Here is a 21,467-nt window from a genome sequence, read left to right as displayed (position 1 = left end):
ATTTAAATTGAATTGACAATCAAAATCTTCCCACAAAGAAAATCCGGTATTAGATGGCTTCACTGGTAAAGTCTATCTAATATTTAAGGAAGAAATACTAGCAATCATTCATAAATCAAGGATGAAATATTTTCTAATTCATTTTGTGAAATCAACATTATTCTAATACCAAAACCAGACAAAGGCATTATTGTAAAAGAAAGCTACAGACCAATATTTCTCACAATTATAGAGGGAGAAATCCTTTACAAAGTATTTGCAAGTTGAATTCAGTAAAATGTAATAAAATATACACATACGTATATAATATACCTCATGGTCAAGTAAGTTTATCCAGGAAAGCAAATCTTATTTAACAGCTTACAATTTATTCTTGTAATCCACCATATTAGAACGATAAATGAGAAAATTTATCTGATCATTACAGTAGGTGGAGGAAAAAGCATTTAATACCCATTCATGTTGTTAAAAAAACAAAACAACTAAACTCACAACTAGTAAGAATAGAAAGAAACTTTGTCAACCTCATAAAGCACATTGATGAAGAACATATAACTAATGTAATACTTCATAATTAAAGGCTAAATTCTTGACTCCTAAGATCAAGAACAATGCAAGGTCCACTCATAAAACATCTATTCAGCGCTTTGTAGAAGACATGCAAATAGCCAGGAAGCACACAAAAAGGTGTTCAGTGTTGTTAGTTATTATTAATCTTCAGGGAATATAAATTAAAGCCACAGTTCCAAACCATGCCCACTGGAAAGTCTAAAATACAGAAAGAAAGTTCTTATTCATAGTGATATGTGGCAACGGGAACTTTGGTGGAGTGCATGATGGTATAATCACTTTGGAAAAGTTTGGCAGTTTTTTATAAAGTTGATCATACAATCTAACAATTCCATTCTTAGGTATTCAAGAAAAATCAACACATATTTACAAAAGAGTTTTCACAATAAGTTCATAGTAGCTTTTTTTTGCAGTAGGGAAAAAAACCAGAAACAACCCAGATGGTCATCAGCTGGTGAATGTATAAACATTGTGCTCTGTCCATATGTATTTTCTTTGCTGCTGTGTAACAAAGGCTGCAATTAGTATGTTACCTCAAGGCTCAATTAGGGAAGTGTATACACTTTTGAGATTACTAATGTGGTTGCTGACAGGATTTATTTCCATGTGGGCTGTTGAACTGAGAGACTCAGCTCTTCACTCACTCTTGTTTGGAGGCTTCTCTCCCTTCCTTATTATGTTTGTCTCTCCATATACCAATTCAAAACAAGACAGTTGGTTTCATCAGAGTGAACAAGTAAAGGTCAAGAGAGAGTGTGCTAAGAACATGGAAACTGTAGTCTTGTAACCTATCTCAGAAGTCCACATCCCATCACCATTATTATATTGTCTTCATTAGAAGTAACTTGGTACAGCCCATGCTCACAGGGAGGGAATTACAAAGGACATGAATACCATGAGGTGGAGAGCATTGAAAGCCATTTCAGAAGCTGCCTATCTTACAATATAATAGAATACTACTAAACAATGAAAAAGAACTTTATTGGTACACACAGAAATATAGGTGAAGATCAAAAACATTATGCAGAGCAAAAGAACCCAGACATAAAAGATAACAGACAAAACTCATCTTTAGAGTAAGAAGGAAGAAGATCCATGGTTGGGTAGGGTTAGGTTTTTGTTTCCAAGAGGTATGAGTACCTTTTTGTGATATAGGAAATGTTCTTTATCTTAATTGTGGCAGTGGTTGCATTGGTGTATATTTTTATCAAAACTCATGAGTGTGGGGCGCCTGGGTGGCGCAGTCGGTTAAGCGTCCGACTTCAGCCAGGTCACGATCTTGCGGTCCGTGAGTTCGAGCCCCGCGTCAGGCTCTGGGCTGATGGCTCAGAGCCTGGAGCCTGTTTCCGATTCTGTGTCTCCCTCTCTCTCTGCCCCTCCCCCGTTCATGCTCTGTCTCTCTCTGTCCCAAAAATAAATAAACGTTGAAAAATTTAAAAAAACAAAACAAAACAAAAAAAAAACTCATGAGTGAGTTTTATTATATGTAAATCGTAATCTAAGTTGGGGTTTTGAAAAGTATGCTATTGAATTCAATGGCTTTTTTAAAAAAAAAACTTTTTCTAGTTTTATTGAGATATAATTGATAAGCAACACTGTATAAGTTTAAGGTGTACATCATAATGACTTACATATATTGCAAAATGATTACCCTTATGAGTTTAGTTAACATCCATCATCTCATGTAAATACAAGAAAAAAAGCTTTTTCTCCCTGTGATAGGAATTCGTAGGATTTACTCTCTTAACAACTTTAAAATGTAGCATACAGTAATGTTAACTATAGTCATCATGTTATATATTACATCCCTAGTACTTATTTGTATAATAACTGGAAGTTCTACCATTGACCACCTTTGTCCCATTCCCCAACTCCCTACTTCTGGTTACTATAATCTGGTCTTTTTCCTTTGAGTTTCTTTTTTTTTTTTGGATTCCCCATGTAGTTGAGTTATACAGTATTATTAGTCTTTCTATGTCTGACTTCTTTGACTTAGCATAATGCCTTCAAGGTCCCATGTTGTCAAAAATGGCAGAATTTCCTTCCTTTCTTTAATGATTGAATAATATTGAAATGTATATATGCATAACAACCTCTTTATCCATTGATCCGTCAGTGGACACTTAGGTTGCTTCCATATTTTGGAAGATATTGGATATTCCATATGGAAGATATTCCATATTTTGGAAGCATTGTAGATAATGCTGCTATGAACATAAGGGTGCAGATATCTCTTTGACATAGTGTTTTTATTTCCTTTGGATATATTGTTGGATCATATGATAGTTCTATTTTTAATTTTTTGAGGACCCTCCATGCTGTTTTCTATAGTGGTTGTACTAATTTATAGTCCCACCAACGGTGTCCTTTTCTCCACATTTTTGCTGGCATTTGATAACAGCCATTCTAATAGACATGAGGTGATATCTCACTGTGGTTTTGACTTGTGTTTCCCTAATAATTTGTGATCTTGAGCACCTTTTTGTGTACCTATAGACCATTTGTATATCTTTTTTAGAAAAATATCTATTCAGGACCTTGGCCCATTTTTAATTGTGTGTGTTGCTGTTGTATTGTGAGCTCTTTATATATTTTGGGTAGTAACTCCTATCAGTTTGCAAATTCAGTGGACTGTTCTTGATGACATCTATATTATCTTCACATTTTTCAGGTAACATACCAGGGTGCTATAGTGTCAGTGCTATGTTGTGTTAAGATCTTTGGTATCAGGTAGACCCAGATAAGAATACTGCCTCTGAAACTTGCTGCATTCTAGTGCTTCATTGACCTGAATTATTTCAGATATCCCTGAAACAATAACTACTGTCTACTGACAACCTATACTGGCCAGGCACCATGCTAAACATTTATGTGTGTATTACCTTAGTTAATACAATCAAAATAACTAACATTTTTATAGTCCCTTGTGTATATTGGGTACATACTGATACAAAACATTTCCCATGCCTTTACGTGATTTGACCCCAATGAAGTGTTGATAGTATAATTATCCCCATGTCACAGAAAAAATTGAGACCAATAGAGAATAAATTTTTAAAATATGAGGAACTCAAGTTTGTTGTCAAGATTCTGGTTTTGTTTTCTGTTCCTTTCTACCAGGAATTATTTATATGTTACCTAAGCTTGCTGCAAAGAGTAACTGGGTCTTCAACTTAAAATCTCTTTTTGTTTTTCCTTTAAGAAACTTCTTTTAGGTTATGAATGCTAAGAGTGTCTCCAAGAGTCTAAGTGGAAGGTGTCAGGTGAAGATCGGTTTCTAAGAGGAAAGCACTGGGCAGACTTATAAGAGCACAAGCCCAGTTCCAGACAAGTACTGTTCTAGAAATACCAACCTTAACCACAAGCGAAAATACAATGTTTATATGTATTTGATATAAAAAGTATGGCTCATTTTTCTACTATTTCCATAAACAGAACAATATTTAGTCAGCAGTGACGATTTTGAAGGCCAAGGTTGATAAAGTTTGTGCTTGTAAAATATATTGTGATGTTTAATCACTAATCAAAAGTGCCCAGATAGGAATTTTCTTTGGGGAAGTAAAACCATGTCACAAAGGCCATGAAGTTTTTGATTGTAGCATTGCTTACTTTGGCAACTGTGTTTCTATAGTACTTGGGTAGCATAAGCTTCTTCTCCCCACCCTCCCCCCCCCCCCCCCGGCCACCATTTTTTCCTTTATCAGCATGGAATTATTTTTCCTCTTTTAATATATGACATAATCAATTCTTTCAGTATTCATTCACTTAATACAAATGGGATTGAACCTAAAAGTATAGACTAGCACCAACCTAATAAAAGTTAAATACATGCAATCTTTGTACATTCTGATTCAACAATCTGTAGTTCCAGAAATTAGCTGATTGATTTACATGTAGACTTGATTCCTGAAAAATGATTTGTGGGGCACTGGGAAAACTTTGATTCCTCACTGTTTTTCATTGGCATCATGTTCATTTTTGCTTTTTATCTTTAAGTCTTTTGTCTTCACTGAATAGAGTAACCTTTCGTTTGGCTCTCTTTTATAAGCCAACTCTCCTTCAGGCTGAGTTTAAGTTTTCTCTTTCTCATTAAAGCCTTCTCTGACTATTTATCCAACATATTTTTTTTTCTTTTTTGAAATTCTGTTGCCTTTCTCTTTAAAACAATTCAAGTTTTCTTCTAGATTATGTACATTAGCTTTATTTTTTCAGTTGCTTTTGTGGATGTTATCGCTTTTTATCTTTGGGCCCTGGAAATAGTTAAGAATAGCAATATTATTCCCCATTTTATGATGCAAAACCTAAGAATGGATATTTTATTTTTTTCAAGATAAGACTTTAATCCAAATCTTCATTCCAAAATCTGCTTTCCTTCTATAATACCTCAAGTTTTATACTTTACCTGCTATTCCTACCACATGCTGAGCATTTAGTGGTATTGTCAATTGATTGGTTTAAAACAGATTATTTACCCCCAATCACTGATAACTATTTCTTTTAAAAAGATATGCAGTTAATTAACTAGTTAATTAATTGTAGAGTCTTTTATCAGAATTAATCTTGAAGCCTAAGTTCTTCAAAGGGACATTTTATTTGATCAAGATTTGAAGTTTGGACTATGGAAATTTTTCTTATTTATTCATCAGAGAAATGTCACTGACTGTGCACCATATGCTTAATATTAAAGCTAGCCCTGGATATAGACAAGTGATGATTGCATTATTTTGTTAGTAATATTCAGTCTTTTCTTATTTATACAGGAGAGATTAAACAGATTCTAGAAAATGAACTTCAGATACCTGTGTCTAAAATGCTGTTAAAAGGCTGGAAGACCGGAGATGTGGAAGACAGTGTGAGTTTCTTAATTGCCTAAAATAAAAGAATATGAAGTTATACAATTGACTAAATGATGTATTAAAAAATGGTTTTTATTAGTTTTTATTACATATGACAGAAGTAGATTTTGGTAAAATAGTAACTTAGTTTAAAGAATCAGCAAACAGTGTTTTTCAAGTGAAAACATTTTCATGATAAACTAGCAGTAGTTTTGAATGAGTTAGGTATGTAATTGAAAACAGTATATGGCATATTTTTCATATTTCTAACTGTTATATAGGAGTTAGTTTGGCATTCTTTTTGAGAGCCTTTACTTTTTTCTCAAACCTCATAGGGTGTCATTAAGTACCCTGGAACAATAATGTACTAAACAATTACTTATTGACCTGAAGGAAGTCACATACAATGTATATATATATGCCAAATATTGATAATAGAACAGAGATAATAATAGCAAATTTTTTAAATTTGGAAAATTTAAATGGTGAGAATCATTGTTTACTTGGATAGTGGGAAGTGCATGGAATGAATTGTATTTTAAGAATTTTCATAAAATGTTGCCATTATAAGGCAGTAGTTGCTATTCTTAAGGACCCAGCAGCAGCCTCAGGTATTAAATATTTCATACACTTTTTCTTTGACAGAGAAAGTGGGGACAGATGGAAAGGAAATGAATTAACTCTAAAGTTTTAGATGTTTGAGGTAGAAATAATTATCAAATCTTTTCATACTAGTTATTAACTTGGTATTTCAGTATCTAGGCATAAACATAGAATCTTCAATTTTTGGTTCAGTTCTTTGTCAGTGACTTCTGGTAGACATTGTGCTTGCAAATATCTATATGTGAGTTCGTTTGGTATATGGAGATGTTCTGAGTATTTAAATAAGATATTTACATGAATTTCACATTAGCAAGGTATTTATAGATTTAGGTTTAAGTTAGTGATGTACTGTTTTAGGGGTCAGCAGCCTTTTTCTATACAGAAACAGGTTGTAAATCTTTTAGGCTTTGTGGGCAATATAGTCTCCCTTGCAGCTACTCAGTTCTGTGTCATAGTGTGAAAGGAGCCACAGGCCATATGTGAAAATGTGAAGCGCTACTGTGTTCCAATAAATCTTTATGGATGCAGAAATTTTAATTTTATATAATTTCACATACTATGAAATACTTTTTAAAAATTTTCAACCATTTAAAAATGTAAAAATTATTCTTAACTTACAGGCCATATACAAAGAGGCAATGACCTAGATTTGTCCCATAGGCATAGTTTGCTGACCCCTGGTGGGTGCTATATGGCTGTTATAATTGAAACATAGGTTAAAAAAATAAAAAGAAGTGCTGCCTGAGTAAATCAACAACCTTGGCAGAAATAAAACACGAAAATGCATTAGTTTATATAGCTGTATCATTTATCTGTTCATTTACTGAGAAGCCTATGGATATGAATCAGTTGTACATGGCATTTTCAGTAGTTTATAAAGAGAAAGACAATTATTTTGAAAATGTTCTTAAAGCTATCTGTTCTAATATTTGAACATAGTCTTTTGTTACCAACAATATTTTCAGTTTCTGTATACTCTTTTCCCAAGATGATTTCTGATATTCCTATGCCATTAATTTTCTGATTGCTCCCAAATGTATATTTCCAGGTTATACTGTTGTGAATTCATTTATCCAAATTGGTAATTCACTTTTGTACTTGCATACCTTATTAGCATCTTTAAGTTAACATGTTTAAAATGGGGCTCTTGGTTTTTCTTCCCATGCCATTTCTCTATCAGTTTCCCTCCAATAAATGGCAGCACTGTATAGCCACTAATGAATACAAAAATATGGGCATCCAGTCTTTTCCCATTTCAAGTAACACCTAATCCTTTGGTAAGTGCTATGACATCTGTCTCCAAAATATACCTCAACTGTGGTCACATTTCAGTATTTTTATTCCACTGCCTAATCCAAGCCATTAGCATCTCATGCCTGGATCAATGCAATAGCTTCATCATTGTTTTCCCAGCATTTTTCTTGAGTTCTTCCTTACATTCTCCACATAGCAGCCAGAATGATCTTTTAAAAACATAAATTGAATTATATAACTCTGCTGTTAAAACATAGTTTTTTATTGCACTTTAAATAAAACTCACCGTGGTTCAAAAGACATTGTATTATTTACCCACTGTTCACCTCTACAACCTTTAGCCTTCCTTACCCTCACTTTACATGATGCAGCCATAGAAACCTCCTTTTAATTCTTCTAATAGGCCCAAGCCCTTTATGTCTTTACCTGTCCCTTTAACTGCTTGGAATGCTTTATCCCCAATTCTTCATATGGGTACCTCTATTTCATCCTTCAAGTCTCAGTTTAAACATTACTTTCTCTAACAGGCCTCTGTATAAAACTAGGTTCCCATCCCAGCATTCTCCATCATAGTACCTTGAGCAAATGTTTGTGGAATGAATGAAGGAATGAATGAATAAAAATATCCATTTATTTAATTATGCCATGTGTGGTTTGAGAGGGAAGATTCAGTGGAAAATCTATGGATGATAGCATAGCAAAAGGTAGTAGTTACCATCCAAATGGTAAGAGTATTTACAGTAATCCACCAAGTAAAAAAATGAAAGATGAAAAGGTAAAAATAACTTTCCTGTGTATGCATGTGTTTTGCTTGCATGTTAGCTCTGTAAAGGTCACACATCAATTTCAAAAGGGCTTACACATATTTTAAAGATTCAGAACATAAAGGTTTCTGTACAGATTGTAAACTTATGAGTAATTGCCTAATATAGTATTTTTGCAGACCATGCATTACAAACCATTAATGGGTTGTAAAGTGACATGAGTGGGTTATAGCCCACATTAAAAAACCAAATAGAATAGAAGATGTCAGAGTATTTTGCAAACAGTAAGGGTAAGTATTTTTATTTATTTAACAGATAGCTAATATGAGTCAACAGTAAATCCCAGTGTCCTTGTATACTTATAGTAAGATGGACCTTCTTGGAGTGGGATCAAGAATGAATTCTATGCTTGGGTAAGATCAGCCTCCCTATGTGTCTCTACTTTCATCTGTAGGATTAAGAGAGATTCCTAGACATCGCACTCCACCTGGCTTTCCAACACTTTCAGCCTGGACATTATTATTTGATTGTACCACAACTAATTTCATTACATCTCTTCCTGCTGTTTATGCTGGTCACTACAAGGAGTTTAAGATTCTCATATCATCCCTCACTAAAATTTCCATAGCTCCATCTGTCTCTAGCCTTTTCCTCTACAATGCCTGGGACCCTGTGTTATTCCCTGTGGAACTAATTTTATTATTAGCAAAATTCCTTCTGTTGTCAACCTCTTCCCTGCACATTCCCTCCACCATCTTCCTCTGACTGAAATCTGCCTTCCTGAGGACATTGTTTCTTTGTAGCCTTCTCCGTGTTCATTGCTTTTCCTTAGCAGCCATCATAACAGTGGACTAACTGGTAAAATATGTGTCCTTATTGCTCCTCACTTCCACTTCCGGACCTTTATCAGTCCTTCTCTAAAAATCTTCAGCTTTGAATTTGATGTCAAAAGATCATCACCTACTTATTGAGGTGTTTCCCCTCATTTCCTGACAATTTTTAGTTATTGGTCTAGAATTGCTCTCTGTCTTCTTTTTTTTTAATGTCATGCAGTATGTATGTATTTTTTTTAATTTACATCCAAGTTAGTTAGCATGTAGTGCAATAATGATTATAAGAGTAGAATCCTGTGATTTATCCCCTACATATAACACCTAGTGCTCATCCCAACAAGTATCTTCCTTAATGCCCCTTGCCCACTTAGCCCTTCCCCCACCCACAACCCCTCCAGCAACCCTCAGTTCGTTCTCTATATTTGAGTCTCTTATGTTTTGTCCCCCTCCTTGTTTTTATATTATTTTTCTTCCCTTCCCTTATGTTCATCTGTTTTGTATCTTAAATTCCACACGAGTGAAATTATATGATATTTGTCTTTCTCTGACTAATTTTGCTTAGCATAATGCACTCTACTTTCATCCACGTTGTTGCACATGGCAGGATTTCATTCTTTTTGATTGTCAAGTAATACGCCATTTTGTGTATACACACACACACACACACACACACACACACACACACACAACACACAATGGGCTCTTTCCCACTTGTTCTCTTAGCCAACAATGGCCACTATTGATAGCACTGCTATAAACATTGGGGTGGATGTGACCCTTCGAAACAGCACACCTGTATCCTTTGAATAAATACCTAGTAGTGCAATTGTTGGGATGTAGGGTAGTTCTATTTTTAATTTTTTGAGGAACTTCATACCGTTTTCCACAGTGGCTACACCAGTTCGCATTCCCACTAGCAGTGCAAAAGAGATCTTCTTTCTCTACATCCTTGCCAACATCTGTCATTGCCTGCATTGTTAATTTTAGTCATTCTGACAGGTGTGAGGTGGTATCTTATTGTGGTTTTGATTTGTATTTCCCCCCTTTTTTTTAAATTACATTTCCTTGATGATGAGTGGTGTTCGGCATTTTTTCATGTGTCTGATAGCCATCTGGATGTCTTCTTTGGAAAAGTGCCTATTCATGTCTTTTGCCCATTTCTTCACTAGATTATTTGTTTTTTGAGCATTGAGTTTGATAAATTCTTTATAGATTTTGGATACCAACCCTTTATCTGATATGTCATTTGCAAATATCTTCTCCCATTCCTTTGGTTGCCTTTTAGTTTTGCTGATTGTTTCCTTCATCATTTAGAAGCTTTTTATTTTTATGAGTTCCCAATAGTTTATTTTTGCTTTTATTTCCCTTGCTTCTGGAGATGTGTTGAGTAAGAAGTTGCTGCAGCCAAGGTCAAAGAGGTTTTTGCCTGCTTTCTCCTTGAGGATTTTGATGGCTTCCTGTCTTGTGTTTAGGTCTTTCATCCATTTTGAGTTTGTTTTTGTGTGTGATGTAAGAAAGTGGTCCAGGTTCATTCTTCACGTTGCTGTCCAGTCTTCCCAGCATCATTTGCTGAAGAGACTGTCTTTATTCCATTGGATATTTGTTCCTGCTTGTCAAAGATTAGTTGATCATACATTTGTGGGTCCATTTCTGGGTTCTCTATTCTGTTTGACTGGTCTAAGTGTCTGTTTTTGAGCCAGTACTATACTGTCTTGATGATTACAGCTTTGTAATACATCCGGAATTGTGATGCCTCCAGCTTTGGTTTTCTTTTTCAGGATTGTTTTGGCTCCTTGGGGTCTTTTCTGGTTCCATACACATTTTAGGATTGTTTGTTCCAGCTCTGAAGAATGCTGGTGTTTTTTTGATAGGGATTGCATTGAATATGTATATTGCTTTGGGTAGTATCGACATTTTAACAATATTTGTTCTTCCAATCCATAAGCATGGAATATTTTTCCATTTTTTTGTGTCTTTTTCAATTTCTCTCATAAGCTTTCTACAGTTTTCAGTGTATAGATTTTTCACTTCTTTGCTTAGGTTTATTCCCAAATGTTTTATGGTTTTGGGTGCAATTGTAAATGGGATTTTTCCCTTAATTTCTCTTTCTGTTGTTTCATTATTGGTGGCTAGAAATGCAACCGATTTCTTTGCATTGATTTTATATCTTGCAACTTTGCTGATTTCATGGGTCAGTTCTGGCAAGTTTTTGGTGGAATCTTTTGGGTTTTCCACATAGAATATCATATGGTCTGTGAAGAGTGAAAGTGTGACACTCTCCTTGTCAATCTGGATGCCTTTTATTTCCTTTTGTTGTCTGATGCTGAGGCTAAGACTTCCAATAGTATGTTGAATAACAGTGGTGAGGGTGTACTTCCCTGTCATGTTCCTGACGTTAGAGAGAAAGCTCTCAGTTTTTTCCCCATTGAGGATGAGATTAGCGTTGGGTCGTTCAAATATGGCTTTTATGATCTTGAGGTATGATCCTTGTATCCCTACTTTCTTGAGGGTTTTTATCAAGAAAGGATGCTGTATTTTGTCAAATGCTTTCTCTGCATCTAATGAAAGGATCATGTGGTTCTTATTCTTTCTTTTGTTAAGGTGATGTGTCACATTGATTGATTTGCAGATATTGAACCAGCCCAGCATCCCAGGTATAAATGCCACTTGATCACAATGAATAATCCTTTTAATATATTGTTGACTCCAGTTGGCTAGTATCTTGTTGAGGATTTTTGCATCTATGTTCATCAAGGAAATTAGTCCATAGTTCTCCTTTTTAATGGGGTCTTTGGTTTCTGAATCAAGGTGATGCTGGCCTTGTAGCATGAGTTTGGAAGTTTTCCTTCCATTTCTGTTTTTGGAACAGCTTCAAAAGAATAAGTGTTAACTCTTCTTTAAATGTTTGATGGAATTCACCTGCAAAGCCATCTGGCCCTGGACTCTTGTTTTGGGGGAGGTTTTTTATTACTAATTAAATTTCTTTACTGGTTATGGATCTGTTCAAACTTTCTATTTCTTCCTGTTTCAGTTTAGGTAATTTATATGTTTCTAGGAATTTGCCCATTACTTACAGATTGCCCAATTTATTGGTATATAATTGATCATAATATTCTCTTATTATTGTTTGTATTTCTGCTGTGTTGGTTATGATTTCTCCTCTTTCATTCTTGATTTGATTTACTTGGGTCCTTTTCTTTTTGATCAAACTGGCTAAGGATTTATAATTTTGTTAATTCTTTCAAAGAACCAACTCCTGGTTTCATTGATCTTTTCTACTTTATTTATTTATTTATTATTTTTTTAAATTATTTTTTTCGGATAGCATTGATTTCTGCTCTAATCTCTATTATTTCCCATCTTCTGCTGGTTTTGAGTTCTTTTTGCTGTTCTTTTTTTCAGCTCTTTAAGGTTTAAGGTTAGGTTGTATATCTGAGCCTTTTTTCCTTCTTTAGGAAGGCCTGGATTACTATATACTTCCCTGTTGTGACCACCTTTGCTACATGCCAGTGGTTTTGATCAATCGTGTTATCATTTTCATTTGCTCCAATGTACTTTTTAAACTGCCCTTTAACTTCTTGGTTAACCTGTTCATTATTTAATAGAATGTTCTTTAATCTCCAAGTATTCATGGTCTTTCCAAATTTTTTCCTGTAGTTGATTTCAAGTTTCATAGTGTTGTGGTCTGATATGCATGGTATGATCTTGATTTTTTTGTACTTGTTGAGGGCTGATTTGTGTCCCAGTATATGATCTATTCTGGAGAATGTTCCATGTGTACTTGAGAAGAATGCATATTCCACTGCTTTAGAATGAAATGTTCTGAATATCTGTTAAGTCCATCTGGTCCAAGATGTCATTCAAAGCCATTGTTTCTTTGTTGATTTTCTGCCTAGATGATCTGTCCATTGTTGTAAGTGGGGTGTTGTATTCCCCTACTATAATAGCATTATTATCAATGAGTTTCTTCATGTTTGTGATTAATTGGTTTATATATTTGGGTGTTTCACCATTGGGGCATAACTGTTTACAATTGTTAGGTCTTGATGGATAGACCCCTTAATTATGATATAATGCCCTTCTTCATCTCTTGTTACATTCTTTAAAAAAATTTTTTTAACGTTTATTTATTTTTGAGAGAGAGAGAGAAAGGGAGAGAGAGAGAGAGAGAGAGAGAGAGAGAGAGAGAGAGAGAGAAAGAGAGAAAGAAAGAAAGAAAGAAAGAAAGAAAGAAAGAAAGAAAGAAAGAAAGAAAGAAAACGAACGAAGACGAGCAGGAGAGGGCCAGAGAAAGATGGAGACGCAGAATCTGAAGCACCTCCAGGCTCTGAGCTGTCAGTACAGAGCCCAACTGGGGCTTGAACCCACAAGCTGTGAGATCATGACCTGAGCCAAAGTTGGACACTTAACTGACTGAGCTACCCAGGTGCCCCTACATTCTTTATTTTAAAATCTACATTGTCTGATATAAGTGTGGCTGCTCTGGCTTTCTTTTGGCGACCATTAGCATGATAGATGGTTCTCCATCCCCTTACTTTCAATATGAAGATGTCCTTAGAGATAAAATGGGTCTTGTAAACAGCATATAGAAGGATCTTTTTTTTCTTATCCATGCGATACCCTGTGTCTTTTGATTGGAGCCTTTAGCCCATTGATATTAGAGTGAGTACTGAAAGATATGAATTTATTGCCATTTTGTTGCCTGTAGAATTGAAGTTTCTGATGGTGTTCTCTGGTCCTTTGTTGTCTTTGTTGCCTTTGGTCTATTTTGTTTTGTTTTGTTTTTTGTTTTGTTTGGTTTTTTCATCTTTTCTCCCCTCAAAGAGTCCCCCTTAAAATTTCTTGCAGGACTGGTTTAGTGGTCATGAATTCCTTTAGTTTTTGTTTGGGAAACTCTTTATCTCTCTTTTTATTTTGAATGGCAGCCTTGCTGGGTAACGAATTCTTGGCTGCATATTTTTATGGTTCATCACATTTAATATATCCTGCCACTCCTTTCTGGCCTGCCAAGTTTCTGTGTATAGGTCTGCTGTGAACCTGATCTCTCTTCCCTTATAGGTTAAGGATTTTTTTTCCCTTGCTACATTCATATTTCTTTCCTTGTCTGTGTATTTTGTGCATTTGACTATGATATGCCTTGTTGATGGTCGTTTTTTGTTGAATCTAATGGGAGTTCTCTGTACTTGTTGAATTTTGATGTCTGTGTCTTTTCCGCAGTTTAGGAAAGTTTTCTGCTATGATTTGCTCACATAAACCTCCCACCCCTTCTGTCTTTCTCTTCATCTTCTGGGACTCCTTTGTTTCAGATGCCTTTCTTTTTTAATGAGTCACTGAGTTCTCTATGTCTTGTATTGTGCTTTTTTGCCTTACCTTCCCTCTTTTTTTCCTGCATCATTATTCTCCATAATTTCGTCTTCTATATCACTGATTCGCTGCTCTGATTCATCCACCCTTGCTGCTGTGGCATCCATTCGAGATTGCATGTCAGATATAGCATTTTTAATTTTGTCCTGACTAGATTTTACTTCTTTTATCTCTGCAGAAAGGGATTCTATGCTTTTTTCAACCTCAGCTAATATTCTTATTATTATGATTCTAAATTTTAGTTCAGACATCTTGCTTATATCTGTGTTGATTAAGTCCCTGGCTATCCTTTCTTCCTGTACTTTCTTTTGAGGTGAATTCCTTCATTTTGTCATTTTGGAGGAAGGAAAAGTATTAGTGAAATAAAAAAATAAAAGTTTCAAAATTAAAACCAACAGAAAAAATCAAATAAAGGGAGCTAGATGCTAGGTGTGCTCTGGTCTGGTTTTTGAAAGAAGCTGATAGAATAGAGTAAAAAGGGGAAGAAAAGAAAAAAAAAGGTAAAACATTTAAAATAAAAAATTATACAATAAAATAGAATAGAATTAAATGAAGAAAGTAAAATAGAATAAAAAAATTTACAAGAGAATATGGTAAAAAAAATTTGTAAAAATGGGAAATAAAAATAAATTCTTTCTGTATCCAAGAATAAGAGAAAACGAAAAGGGGGAAAAAAACACCAAATAGATGGACCAGGAAACAGAAGAAAATCTGAATGAAATTACATCCGGTTTCCCCTAGAAGTCTAAATGTGAAGCACTTTATAGTCCTTACACTAAGCAGAGAGAGAGACTTGTGTTGGTCTCCTAGGGCCTGAGCTTGATTGGCGCAGTTGGTTGGAGCCTGGTGCAAGAGCTCTCTTCTCCACTAATTGGTACTGTTTAGCTTACTGGGGTGGATTGGTTGGCAGGCATGCATGTCTATGCGAATGCATGGGAGAGGTGAAAATGGGGTCACCCAGCTTCCCAGTCTCTGGCTCTGGAACTCTGTGCTCTCACAGACCAGTAGTCAAGCACCCCACCTTTGTCTTTGGCTTCCATCCACTCCCTACTTCTACACTGTCTGTGTCCATGCTGTCAGCCTGTCAGGCAGAAGCTCCCTCCTGAACTATATCTCATATGGGGCTGTGTTTCCAAATCCCTCTTTTGAGAAATCTGTGGCTTGGACCCCCTCTGACCCTATGGGGGAGGGTCTCGCTGGGCAATGGCCAGGTGCCCGCTTGCCCCTTGGGAACATGCATGCAGCTATGCTGTTGCAGAACTTCAGAGATTGTAGACAGGTGCCTGTCTGCCACAGAAAAAGTTTGGGTAATTGCATAGCAGCAGAGGTTCAGGGCTTATGGCAGAACACAACATATAGCCAGTGCCAGGTTTCATCACACCATGGTGTCTTTGTTCCAATATGAGTGAACGTGGCTGTTCTCCAGGGTCTGTTGGGACCTTTGCCTGTGGGGAGACTGTACAGCCTCTACCAAATGCTCTCGTAGGAGGAGAACCACTTCTCCTCCTATGGCCCCCAGACCTCTCAGACCTCGTGTTCCAGGGGATTCACCTTTCTCTATCCTAATTCTTGGTAATTTAAATATCTTTGTAAATGGTTCTTCCAGTACCTCGGACTCTTTTCCTGCAGAGGTCTTTTTTTCTCCAACCTGTATCAGCTATATCTCCCATTCTCCTATCATTTAATTATAATTCTCAAATCTTAATTTGAGGCTTTGATTTTCTGCTTACCATATCTCATCTTTCTAGCTCATTTCCTTTGGTGTCCTAACTCCAGCAGTCCTTCAACACTACTTAGGCCTCTAATCCATTGTTTCTACCATCTGCTCAAGATGATTACCTCTTTCATGTTTTTTCTTCCTTCCTTACAGTGGGTTAAATCCCACGGTTAATCATTATAATCACTTTCTTGTGTATAATCCCAACTCTTCCTTTAAAGATCCTGCATGACAAAAATCCTTACTTTTGATAAGTCCAACTCCATCTATTCTGTGCCTTACAGCTAAAAGTGGCTGCAGACAAATAAAATCATGGTGTTGGTGTACCTTTAAATTCATGACCATGGTCTTTAGAGAGCCCCTTAATGTTGCTAGGCAGTCACAGTATATTTACCTGGTTTATCTACACTCCTAAATGGTTATTTTGTACTTGTCCTCTCCTCAGGCCTTTAAAGCACCTTTCCCTTATTCTCACTCTCAACTGATGCCTTTCTTTCCTGTTTTGTTTCACTGACAAAATAAAGGCAATATAAGCAAAATTCTACAAATTCCCAGCTTGGTCTCTGTTTACTTACCTGCATTTTACAAAAGTATTCTCCTTTTGTTACTCTAGATGGCTTGTCCAGTCTCCTATCGAAGACCAAGCCTCCATGTTTGCTTTGGATTGCATTCTTTATCCCCTCTGGCCTATTCAAGGATTTGACCTAATTCTTTCCTGTGTTTCCTGCATCATTGGTATTTTTCTCTAATAGACCATTACCTCTAGTAGAGCATAATCACAAACATAATGTTATGTCTTCTATTTTTCTTCCCCTTCTAATAATCACTGCATTCCTCTAGTCCCCTTGATAACAAAACTTTCCCCAGAGAGTTGTTTATATTTCTTGTCTGTAATTTATTTATCCCCATTTCTCCTTAGCCCAATCTAAGCAAAGAATTGCTAGTGCTTCTGTCAAAGTCACCAGTGAAGTGACCACGTGACTAAATTCAGTGGTAATCTTGTCCAGTGTAATGACTTTTAAGTGCATCTATATGCACAGTTTTATATCTTTAGTTTATATTTCCACTCCAGACCTGTTCCCAGCTTTCCAGATTGATATATCCACTTGCTTATCTTCTCCATTTAAATGCTTGATACACATTTCAAATTTACCTGCCCAAAATGGAAGTCCTCATCTTCAGTCTTGCCTTTGAATTGATACCAACTTCATCTTTCCAGTTACTCAATCTAAAATCTTTAGGATCATTACTGATTCCTTTCTGCCAGAAACTGTATCCAATATGTCGGGAAATCTCTTTGATACTATTTTCAAAATATATCTAGAATCCAGCTATTTTACATCACTTCTATCACACTGGCATAAACCATTATCATCCTTATCTTAGTGTATTCCATTAGTCTCTTCTGTGCTTCTGTCCTCCTCTGCCAACCCCTTCCCAAGTGTTTTCAACACAGCTAACAAATTTATGTATGTATGTATGTATTATTTAAATGATTCATTTTAACGTGAATCATTTAAGTAATCCTGTCACTTCAGTAGTTTCCCATTTCATTCAGAGTAAAAGTCAAAGCCCTTACATTAGCCTAAATACCTCAACATATTTCCTGTCCTTACCATCACTGTTCTTTCTGTGACCCATCTCAGTCAGTGCTCATTTGACTTCAGTTACATCAGACTCCTTGTTGTTCATTAAGTATTTTGTGCTGGTTGTTTTCTTTGCCTGAAATATTCTTTTTCTGTATATTCTCATGGTTTACTTCCTCACCCCTTTAAGTCTTTGCTCAAAAGCCATATTCCCCACGTGAGAACCACCCTCACCACCCAGTGTAAAATTACATAACTCACACCCCCATATTCTTCATCCTCCCTTCCCTGATTTATGTTTATTCCAAAGAATTATCAAGTTTTAATATTCAACTATATAGGTTGCTAACTTTATTTGTTCCTACTAAACTGTAAAACTATATCATTAGGGGATTTAGACTGTTCTGTTCACCACTGTACCCTCAGTGTTTACAATTCCTGTCACAGAGTAGGTAGCTCAGTAAGTATCTGTTTAATAAATATGTATGCCCTGGGTTACGATGTAAAGATGTAAAGTGTGTTTCTTAATATGTTTTTCTGTCAAAAAAAAAGTTTGAAGTATGTTAGTAAGTTTTTACCATCAAGTTAGGAATGCAAAAGGTATGTAGGGTTTTTATGGCAAAAAATTGTACTAAAGTTTTGTGTGGCTTTCAAGATATAGTTCAGATGTATCACAAGAGTAGTTTATTCACCCTAGATGGAATATTTTAACAAAAAAATTCTCTGGAGTAAGAGTTAAGGTACCCAGGTAACACTAGAGCCCTTACCCAAGTCAGTTTACTTCTCGGGCTGCAGTTCCTTATCTTTAAAGTCTTTGGGTTGAGGTGCTTGCTTATAATCTTTTCTAGGTCTTGTGATCTCTGAAAACCTACAGTATGCTAATTTTTGTTATAATGATCCTTGAAGAAGTGCGTATTAGTTTCAAGGATATACTTCTTTAATGAAGAAATTAATGACTCTCAGCTGTGTTCTTATCTAGTTGTATTTCATCATGAGCTAAAGAATTTGCATTTTATCTTTAATGTTCATACTTATATGCTCACTTGTATATGGGAGAAACAAATTATTTGGATTCAGTCGTTCTGCATTATCATATTTAGGAAATTATCAAAAGATGAAAAGGTAAGCTATAATATTGAAAAATTTTCAAGAACTTTAGGGAAAAAATGAATGATGTACAATCAACAGTCATTTTTTTTGTTTTGTTTTTAATTTTTCTTTTCCAGACGGTCTTAAAATCGCTACATTTGCCAAAAAACAACAGTCTTTATGTCCTTACACCAGACTTGCCACCACCTTCATCATCTAGTCATGCTGGGTAAGGTGTTTACTTTTCCTGGGAGTCTGAAATGGAAAGCTTGATTGTTACATTGCTTTAAGCTGTATGTAAATATCAAAATGAAATCGAATCAAAATCTTGTTGAAGCATAAACTTACCACCAACTATTAACTATATAAAATTTCAAACTATTTTGGTCTGGATGGTTTGTTTGATTTTAGTGGTGGAATTTTTTTCCAAAGAAAATCTTTAGCAAAACTCCATTATGGAAAAAATAGTCAAAAATGGTACTGCTCTGGGGTGTCTGGGTGGCTCACTTGGTTAAACGTCTGACTCAATTTGGCTGAGATCATGATCTCAGAGTCCTGAGATTGAGCCCCATGTCAGGCTCTGTGCTGAGCACTGAACCTCATTACCATTTTCACTCTCTGCCCCTCCCCAGCCTGTTCCATCTCCCTCTCTAAAATTAAAAAAAAAAAAAAAAAAAAAAAAAAAAAAAGTGCTGCTCTGTTTGAAGGGGAGAGACTAGTATTAGAAGGAAGAGTGACTGAATGGAACTCTAGCTTTCCCCATGGCTAAAGAAGGCATACTTTTGAAGGAAGTTCATCAGGTCCTGAAGAATAGGGTTTGAAAAGCACTGATACATTTCTGTTAAGGTTTTCTATTTGAAATAAAGAATCTTATCCTTTTTTCATTATTCTTGAAACTCAAGACATTTATAGAATGATTAAAATATTTTAATATTAAATTATATATTACATTGTTAATGCTAGATAAAGCAAACTGATCCAAGGTAAATGATTATGCCAGTAATAGAGTAATAATGTTTGTGAGTACAGTATCACTCCAGAACTACATTTGTTTTTAGATTTTCACAATTTTTATACATGTTTCTTTCTTTCTTAATACAATTTGGTGATTTTGTGTGGTAGAGACCTGTGTGCTTAAACTATGAATATTGTCAACCTTTTCCCCTCCCACCTATGAAATATCTTTATTATTATGTATTAGAAGGAAAAAATTACTCTTTTTCTCTCATACACTACTCACAGAATACTTCTGGCTATGAAATGTGTGGTGTTCTTTCCCTCCCACACCAGGCAATTTTTCAATACCAGTTCTACAATTTTAATTTAATTCTGATATTATCTACCTGAAGACAGCATAAAATCCCATAGGTTCGGGGCTTAGTCCTCTAAAATTGTCCCCACACTAGACACAAGTTCAATATTTGGAAATATTCCTTCCTTTTCTATTTTTTGGAATAGTTTGAGAAGAATAGGTAATAATTCTTCTTTAAATATTTGGTAGGCTTCACCTATGAAGCCATCGGGTCCTGGACTTTTGTTTTTGGGAGTGTTTTGATTACTGATTCAATTTCTTTGCTGGTAATTGGTCTGTTCAAACATTCTATTCATGTTTCAGTTTGGGTAGGTTATGTTTCTAGAAACTTACCTATTTCTTCTGGGTTGTCCAATTTGTTGGCACATAGTCTTTCATAATATTCTCTTATAATTGTGCTCCTGTGGTGTTTGTTGTTACTTCTCCTCTTTCCTTTGTGATTTTATTTGGGTCCCCCCTTTTTTTTTTCTTGATAAATCTGGCTAGAGGATTATCAATTTTACTGATTTTTTTTTTTTCAAAGAACCAGATCCTGATTTCATTGATGTGTTCTATTGTTTTTTAAGTTTCTTTATCATTTATTTATTCTCTAATCTTTATTATTCCCTTCCTTTGACTGGTTTTAGGTTTTGTTTGTTCTTTTTGTAGCTTTAGGTCTAAGGTTAGGTTGTTTATTTGACATTTTCTTGCTTTTGAGGTAAGCCTGTTTTGCTGTAAACTTCCCTCTTAGAACCATTTTTGCTGCATCCCAAATGTTTTGAACCATTGTATTTTCATTTTCATTTGTTTCCATGTGCCTTGTAATTTCTTCTTATATTTCTTTGTGGATCCATTCATTGTTTCATAGCATGTTATGTAATCTCTATGTATTTCTGCGCTTTCCAGACTTTTTTTTCATGTGATTGGTTTCTAGTTTCATAGCTTTCTGGTCAGAAAACATGCATGGTATGACTTTGATCATTTTAAATTTGACAAGACCTGTTTTGTGGATCTCTTCTGGAGAATGTTCCATGGGAACTTGAGAAGAATATGTATTCTCCTATTTTAGGATAAGATGTTCTGAATATATCTGGTAAATCTCTCTGGTCTATTGTGTCATTCAAAGCCATTGTTTCTTTGTTGATATTCTGTTTAGATTATCTATCCATTGATGTAAGTGGGGTGTTAAAGTCTCTTCCTAGTATTGTATTTTCCTTGATTAGTTCCTTTATGTTTGTTAGTAACTATTTTAGGTCTATCTAGTAACTATTTGGGTCTATCCATTATGGGTGTATAAAATTTATAATTGTTATATTTTGTTGGATTGTCCTTTTTATTATTATATATATAGTCTCTTCCTTTGTCTTTTGTTATAGTCTTTGTTTTAAACTTTATTTTGTCTGATAAAAGTATTACTAATATGGCTTTCTTTTGACAATTTGCATGATAAATATTTCTCCATCACCTCACTTTCAATGTGCTGGTGTCTTTAGGTTGGATTGTTTTGTCCATCTATGTATTGTCATTTTATTACTTGTTTTGTGTTTGTTTCTGAAGATTT

The 21,467-nt window shown here is 35.2% G+C and overlaps 1 protein-coding gene across 3 annotated transcripts in view; it reads left to right on the top strand.

The window, feature by feature from the left end:
* The window catches only part of FAF1 (Fas associated factor 1), a 518,332-nt gene that overhangs the window by 203,975 nt on the left and 292,890 nt on the right, over positions 1–21,467 (top strand). For all 3 annotated transcript variants that reach the window (XM_045477316.1, XM_045477318.1, XM_045477317.1), the window contains 2 exons: positions 5,331–5,422; positions 18,753–18,844. In XM_045477316.1, the coding sequence (XP_045333272.1) occupies positions 5,331–5,422; positions 18,753–18,844 (184 nt within the window). The remainder of the gene's footprint in view (positions 1–5,330; positions 5,423–18,752; positions 18,845–21,467) is intronic.

This window comes from Leopardus geoffroyi, chromosome C1, assembly GCF_018350155.1.
Source record: "Leopardus geoffroyi isolate Oge1 chromosome C1, O.geoffroyi_Oge1_pat1.0, whole genome shotgun sequence".
Classification (NCBI taxonomy): Eukaryota; Metazoa; Chordata; class Mammalia; order Carnivora; family Felidae; genus Leopardus; species Leopardus geoffroyi.
This window is presented reverse-complemented; position numbering and strand designations above follow the sequence as displayed.